General features: G+C 40.7%; 1 protein-coding gene across 1 annotated transcript; it reads right to left on the minus strand.

Annotated features, from left to right (window-relative positions):
- Positions 1-1,041: 1,041 nt before the first annotated feature.
- On the minus strand, positions 1,042-7,204 carry c8a (complement component 8, alpha polypeptide). The gene is made up of 11 exons (XM_037786889.1): positions 7,001-7,204; positions 6,765-6,873; positions 5,053-5,200; positions 4,826-4,973; positions 4,543-4,732; positions 4,273-4,455; positions 2,993-3,233; positions 2,762-2,893; positions 2,477-2,634; positions 1,476-1,701; positions 1,042-1,341 (listed from the first exon to the last, which is right to left on the minus strand). The coding sequence occupies exons 1-11, from the start codon at positions 7,102-7,104 to the stop codon at positions 1,190-1,192; spliced, it is 1,791 nt and encodes a 596-aa protein (XP_037642817.1). The 5' UTR covers positions 7,105-7,204; the 3' UTR covers positions 1,042-1,189.
- Positions 7,205-8,288: the final 1,084 nt, after the last annotated feature.

Genomic DNA, 8,288 nt, shown 5'->3' on the forward strand with positions numbered 1-8,288 from the left:
TATATCCATCACATTCAAGATGATGTAAAGGTACAGTGTGTAGGATTTGGTGGCATCTAGTGGTGTGGTTGCAGAGTGCAACCAACTGAGTACCCCTCCGCTCACGCCTACCTTTCCAAGACTGTGGTAATGTGAGCCACCGAGTGCAAAACCGCGGTAACGTCGTTCGCCTCGTTCAGAGGCCTTCCTTACCATAATAACACTACTAGGAGCAAATGATGGTGGCTGCCGGTACCACAGTTTTGCACCATGTGGATCACATTACTGCAATTTCACAAGTGTGTCGGAGAACTACGGTGGCCTTCAGTTAACGTAAAAGTGCGAAAGTCTCTCTCTAGAGCCAGTGTTTGGTTTGTCTGTTCTGGGCTACTGTAGAAACCAACACGTTCTCATCCCACCTTGTCACATACCGCTGCTTTGTCACGCCCCTTGGCATCACTTTATTTTCAGCATCAAAACCAATATAGTTAAATTTGGGGAAAGAAATACATAGTTGGGCTTAAAACTACTACGTTTGTACAGTGAAAATGACACTGAACGTTGTGAACATGTGACACGAACAGCGGTCTCCTGGATGAAAGTCTTGTGATTGCTGGACCCATCCACCACTCCTCCCGCCCGCCCGGTGTATGTCTCTTTCTCTCTACATCACCATACACCCGGCGCACTTTTTCGTAGCGTTTACATTCGTTAATGGAACGCCTGATGCGTTTCCCCACCGCCAAAGGGTGCCGTGACAAAGCCTCGGTATTTAACGCCCTGGGAATGAAAATAGGCTGTCAGAAACATGGCGGACTCTGTGAAGAGGACCCGCTCCCTATGTAGATATAAACAGCTCATTCTAAGGTAACAAAAACACAACGATTCTTAGTTTCAGGTGATTATACACTAAAAACTTATTAATATTGCATGCCATTTCTGCCACTAAATCCCCCTAAATGTTACAAACTGTTCCTTTAATAAACCTCATAAAAAGCATCTAAAGTTGACTGTTTCACTCTTGTCCTTAGAAAAGGTTCAGACAGAAAAACAAACACATAGTAAAGTCTGCGCATCACACATTTATTGCTACCTTTAGTATACAGTGTCATCTTGTGTGTCCGGATAAATGCATGCATTTTATTATATTTTTTTCAGAGCTCAGACAGAGGATAGTGGAAGAGCAGTTTTTATTCATTAAAAAAAAACTTCAACATCGCTGGTTCTGAGAGGAGGAACCCAGGCAGATTGTTCCGCCCCCTTCAGGTGCAGGATTATCACAGGTTCTTGTCCGAGTCTTCCTCCCCGATGCACAGGATGACCAGGTCCCCCAGCACGACCACGACCCATCTCTCAGGGTGTCTATTCAGGAAAAATTAAGGATGTTTTAAGCTAAATTTAACAAAACGACGTAGATTTAAAGCCTGGAAACAGGAGGGAAGAGCTTTACTTTAGCAAATGATTTGAATGTGTTTATCTTATGACAAAAGTCTCACCTCTCCTGAGAGTCTCTTCACAGGCCTCTCCCTGGTAGCCGGACTTACAGATGCAGTTACAGGAGGTACCCGTGAGGACAGGGATGCCGTTGTGCTGGCAGGGGGCGCAGCGACAGGAGTCGAACTGCTGCAGATACTCGTCGAAGCCCCTCTCCAAGTTTGCCAGTCTCGCACCTACATGGTCAGCAGCTGTGCTGAGGCGCACTAACTCATAAATTGGCATAGTCTGGGTCATAGGGGAGGACGGACAGAGACAGGAAGAGGAGAGAAGTTAATAAAAAGCAGATGACCACACCACTGACACCAACAAACGCACAAAAGCAGCGTGCGGTCATAAACTGAGAAATTAACTATAACTTATGTTTTGTTTTTCTTCTGTTTAAAGGTCCAGGGTGTAACTTTTCAGAGGATCTATTAGCAGAAATGGAATATAATAATCAAAGCTATGTTTTCATTAGTTATATCCCCTGAAACTAAGAATTGTGTTTTCGTTAGCTTAGAAAGGCCACCGTAGTAGCTTGTGAAACTGCAGTAACGTGAGCCGCAGAGTGCTAAACCGTGGTACCGTCAGCCGACGTCTGACTTCTATTACTCCTAAAGTAGCGTTATTATGGTTATCGTTAGCTTAGAATGAGCCCTTCATATCTACATAGGGAGTGGGTCCTCTTCACGGAGTCCGCCATGTTGCTCTGCCATGTTTCTACAGTAGCCCAGAACGGACAAACCAAACACTGGCTCTAGAGAGAGCCTTTTGCGGGGTTTTTTACGTTACCTGAAGGCAACCGTAGTTCTCCAACACGTTTGTGAAACTGTGGTAACGTGAGCCGTAAAGTGCAAAACTGTGGTACCGCCAGCCGCCGTCTAAACTTCTGTTACTCTTAAAGTTGTGTTATTATGGTAAAGATGGCCTCTTGGTTGCAATCTGCAACCACACCACTAGATGCCGTCAAATCCTACACACTGTACCTTTAAGAGCATGTTATCATCTTCCAGTAAGTCACCTCGTATTCGATGAGCGTTGGGTTGTATTTGAGGGAGGCTCCCCATTGCCTGTAGGTGTCAGGGTTCCTGATCGCCAACAGGCCGCTGCTGCTGTGTGTGACGCCCCCCTTCACTAGAGTAACAATGTCCTTAATCACAGCGGAGTCAGAGTCCCTGCCTGCATTTCAAAAGAAAAGAAAGGCTCTGATAACACCTTACTTCAACAATCCTTCATATCACTTGTCAGTTGAATAAAAATTGGACATAGTTACAAATAAACCCATTAAAAAATTTCGCCGTCTCACCTTGATTAAACTCTCCTTCTTTCTTGCAAGGTCTCCAACCCACTTTGAGGTCTACTGATTGAGAGCTGCTGATGGCATAGCTCAAACCAATGGTGGCACCAAAACATTTACCAGTTTGTTCAGCATTAAGATCTGTGACAGTTAGACGGAAGAGAATTTAACACAGATTACTTTACATGACATTTCCCATCAGACGGCACTGTTTAACAAACTGGAAAAAGCCCACAGTACTTGATTCTGACATAGCCGTTTTGTTGACAACCGCCACGTATTCAAGGGTTCCTCCCATCGTTCCCTCTGTGACATAGTGGGTGCCGAATGTGCTGAAGAAGCGGGAGTACCTCCCAAAGTCGTACTGTTCCGGGAGCTCCATGAGTGAGATGTAGAAATCTTCATGAAGCATCAAATTATTGCTTCTCATTTTGAATTGGGCTGTTTGCACTTTGGACGAAAGCCTGAGGAACCCTACATCCTGGAGTCAAAAAGGAGCGTTGTTAGAGTAAAGTGATTTTTTTATTTCAGAAGTAGAAATAGTAATAATACAAATTAAATAAAACTAGTTTATTTATACCACAAATAATGACCTTTTTGAAAGTTTGAAATTGTGGGTAATACACATATTTGCTTTCTTGCTGAGAGTTGGATGATAAGCTTGATACCACTCTCTCATATTTAACTGTTAATATTAAGCTAAGCTATTAAACTGTTAGCTGAAAACAGGGGGAAACGGCTAGCCACGGCTCTGTCCAAAGGCAACCTGATCTCACAGGAAGGCGTATAAATATTATGACATTGCAAGGACTTTCTGCATGTTATGAAGACACATTTTAAGCTTTTTACATGTCATTTGTACGATACGGAACAACACTACGGTAACTTTCGCAGACAACGAAACCACTTAGTTAGGTTTAGGAAAAACATCATGGTTGGGCTTAAAATAAGTACCTAAACTAAGTAAAATACGTACGGAAACAACGTAACATTAGTACGGAGAACACGTCACAAATGTCAATAAAAAACATGACAAACGTCACTAACTCAAAACACTGGTCTGCTGGTTGAAAGTTCTGTTTGTTGGACTCTCTCGTCCACCATAAGCGCCATTTACGCAGGTACAGACATGACGTACTGACACGCCAAAAGCAAGGAAAGTGCTCTTATTGCACGCTAAATGCCTTACACATTAACATGTCATTCATACACCTTTTTGTGCAAACGGGCTGCCAAAGGTAACAAAATCCACCTACCAGCTCACTAACAAACACGCAAAGGTCCATAGGCCTAATATATTTGGTTTGTTTAGTCTGTACAAAAAAAGTGCTAGCAGGCCCATTTTGTTACCTTTCCCTGTGTTTCCAGTTTTTATGCTAAGCTAAGCTAACCAGCTGCTGGCTGTAGCTTCATACAGTATATACAGAAATGGACAGACACAGAGTGCGATCATTCTTCTTGTCTAACTCTCGGCAATGTATCATGTAGAACATGTTGACCTTTGGGTCGATAGCTCATACCTGGCTATTATATCGTGTTATGTTGCTGAGAAACTCTGATTCTCGACTTCCACTGAGTCCCACTTCCACATAATAGATCCCAACTGTGGCGCCGCCTTTGGAAGAACTGGAAGTTTTCCTGGCTTTCAGCATGCTCATCATGTCTTCATAGTATTCCTGAGTGCCCTCTGACGAAGCTTGAGCCTGTAACGGGTTAAAATCAGGTGAAAACGTCTCAGTTCAAACAGCCCACTTGTTAAATTTAAACAAAGAAATGAGTCACAACTTTACCACAAACTGGTAGGTATGGTAGTTGTACGGTTTCCTGTAGTTCTTCTCGTCTTCATTGTAGTGAAGGTTCTCACAGAACGCGTCATAGAGGAATTTCCTCCATTCACCATTATAGACGTATTCACACTTTCCTCCAAAGTACTTCGGGTCAAGTACATGATCCACAAATTCTCCAGTCAAGATGTTGTAGCTGGGCAGAGTAGAATAATTCAAATGAGTCATTAAAACCTCCTTTCATGTGATATAAACTATAGTGAATAATAGCAATAATAGCAGTATTTACCCCTGAGTGCCGCGTTCAGCACCAGGGATCGTCAGTATGGTGGAACACTTGTCATCTCTCAGGTTGAACTCTTCACACTCGTCCTCGTCAGAGAAATCATCACAGTCGGACTCTCCATTACAGCGAAGGGACTGACTGATGCAGCGCCCTGGACAGACAGAGAGACAGATTACTATACTGTACTGTAACCCCTTCAGCTTAAAGAGATCGGTGGTCGTTGGACTTGCCTGTTTCTTTGCAGGTGAAGCTCTCTCCACAGTAATCTGTCACCAGACACTGGGTTGTTACCGTCGGACACGCCAGCTTCTCCCACAGTGTCTCAAAGCACTGTGTGCCGCCAAACTGTGAGGGCTTCTCCATGTATCGGAAACGGACCTAAGACGGTTAAAAGTGAGTTGGCTCTTAAAATCTCTCAGGATGTCCATTCCCATTTACTGTACCATCGTTCAGATATAGATTCACACAGAAACAGTCTAGAAGTAGCCCATAGATATTGGTGCCTTCAAATGGGGTCGTGTTTACCGTGTTTACGAGTTGGGCCCATATGGACGCCCCCCTCATGTCGTATTCACGACCTCGTAAGTGGAAAGTTTCTGAAAGCTTCAGAACTTGTGATGTGTTTGTTGACGTTGTGAGAAATGGCGGAGCCAATGGAATTCATTTTTTGGTGCATTATAAGTTCATTTATTGTGATTTTAGTCGTATATTGTTTTTCTTGGTAATTTTATAATAAGTCTGAGGAAAATGTTGATTTTTCCTCCGTCATTATGCCTTTGCATTTACTGCATTATGTTACCCGCTTGCTAGCTCTCTAAATTGCTAGTCTCTGTGGCTTCTAGAGACCGACAGTAACGTTAATATTGTCGATGCTTAGCAGCAGTGTTCTTCAGGACTTAACCACTTGAACGCCAAGCATATCGTGTACATGATGTTGTAAACACGAGTTCACAAGTTTCATTTGAAGGCACCTTAATGCACAAATGTCTATTTCTACGTTCCATATACCAGAGGTTCTCAAACTTTTTGGGGCCAGGGATTCCTTACAGAGGAGAAAATTTGCCTCATAATCACAACGACAATTAAGCATATGCCATTTGTACTCTTAGTTGCCATTGGAACGATTGGTATTCTAAATCTTTCTAACCAAAATACTTCAGATTTGTTTCATAGTGATAAACAGAAACACATTTCAATTTGAATCATATTAACACCACTTTGTTCGCTGTTCTCAATAAAACCAAACTCGATATAACTGTCGTCATATTTTCTCAATTTAATTGGGCTTAGCGTCACTTGACGATGTGGACTGACTCAAATATTTCTCCATGCTCGCCAGCTAGCTAGCTGGCTAATAGGCTAAACAGGAGGAATGGTTCATTGCGCTCTGAGTGAAGTGACTCTGATTCCTGACTTGACGTTAATGTGTCACAATCATATCAGCCGAATATGCTTTTTTTATTGGCGGAAATGGTCCTTGTCTGTAGGTATGCACTTTTTAAGGATAGAGCAAAATTTTATAATTTATAGCACATGGACCCCCTGGCAGAGTACCACGGACCCCTGGGGGTCCCCGGACCCTACTTTGAGAATCACTGCCATATACTGCTATGTAGAGTCTACAAGTGGTTCCAAAGGTCCTAAATAAGTTGAGTATTTTGGAGCCTAAACAGTGTAAAAACCAAGGCCCACTTTAATTGACCTCACTGGAGCAGAAGTGCTGATTTAGGATTATCATTGTTCTGTTTGGACCTATTGATCATCTCATGCATGTATTGATCTGAGCTTACCAGACAGAAAACTGTCTCAACTACACATGATTTTGGAGAGAGTTTTAGTTGTGCTATTGCCTTGTATTGCTACAAGCCACCCATAATAGAAGTCATCATTTTCATTCAACATGTTTAAATCAACAATTCATGTAATTTATTGAGAAAAATACCTTTTTGTCTGTGCAGGAGTCACAAGGAGTCCAAGATGACCAGACCCCCAGTCTACAGTTGACGGGATTTGGTCTGTTTACGGCTCTGGCCATCCTCATCCGAGCCCAACTGTCGCCCCCCAAAAAACATCCATTATCATCTCAGTCTCTTCTCTAATACCCACGGTGCACGGGATATATCAAATCACTGCTATCAAGTGAATGTAAGAGATGTTGAAGCGAGGAATATACTGCACCTGTTATCAGCAGTTGGCCATTGCCTCTTGGATGTGTTTGCAACTGACATCTCAGACAGATGCAGTGTGCATAAAGTCAGCAGTAAATGAATAAACGTCTCCATACTGAAAATGAGTAGTAAATGGTCCTTTAGATTAAAAATGCCACAACACAAAACAGCCACTGTGTTGTGGCTTCTACCACTGCAGTCTTGACCAACCACAGTGAATGATTGATCAAGAGTAAACACATGCTGTTACAACAGCTGGGGAAGTTTTTTTTTTAATGATCTATAACCCCCATTTCTCATCTTCACCAACGCAAACACACATCAATCCAGCCAGAACATGTTGTCTCAGTATACACAAACACATTTGATGCAACACTAACAGTAAAAGTACTTCAAACACCTCAAACTGAAACATATTCCTTTTTACAATATCTGCAGTGAAGTGATCTATTGATTCTTCTTCTTTTTCTTCTTCTTCTTCAAATTACTATTATTATGATTATTAGGATGATTATTATTATATAATATTATTATTATTATTATAGCAATATTAAAGCCTATCCACATACAAAGAGGCTTCTGTCGCTTCCTGATTTTTTTTGTATGATATTATAATCATTTAGTAATTTATATGTCTTAATAAATTTTTATTTTTAATATTGGGTATGGTGGTGCTATACTGTTTGAATTAATTAATAAAATGCAGGAAAGTTGGCTTGGTTCCTGATCATTTTGTCTCATGAATATGACATTTTCCAAAAATAATTAATAATTGTATTATATACAGCATGTTATTTCCAATCTTATCTTGACTAAAATATAACATTATTGTATATATACAGTGAAAATAGATGGGGAAATACTCTCTTTTTCTAGTCCACAGAAATCACACTTGTAATCAATATCCAGCTTGAATCTTTCTAACACTAGTTTTACCAGGTACATATTCTTTTTTTTTTTTTTTATAATACTATTTTCAAAAGTTCAATACAATATCATTACAGTTCTGCAAAAATACCTTACAGTATAAAAATAAATTATAAATTATACAACAAATAAACTGTAAGGAAAGGAAAAGATGAATAAAAACATTTTTTATATATTTACTGTATTTCTATTGTTATTATATATATTGTCCTAATTGTTTGTTATCACTATTATGTAGTCATATTATTTCTTTATATTAATTTTGTCTCTAGGTGGAGGCTTCAGATAAGCCCAGTTGGGTTTTTTGCCTCTTCCTGCACTGTATATTATTCATTTATTTTTTTTGTTATGTTGTATAGTCTTAAATTGTG

The sequence above is a fragment of the Sebastes umbrosus genome, chromosome 12, assembly GCF_015220745.1.
Source record: "Sebastes umbrosus isolate fSebUmb1 chromosome 12, fSebUmb1.pri, whole genome shotgun sequence".
Classification (NCBI taxonomy): Eukaryota; Metazoa; Chordata; class Actinopteri; order Perciformes; family Sebastidae; genus Sebastes; species Sebastes umbrosus.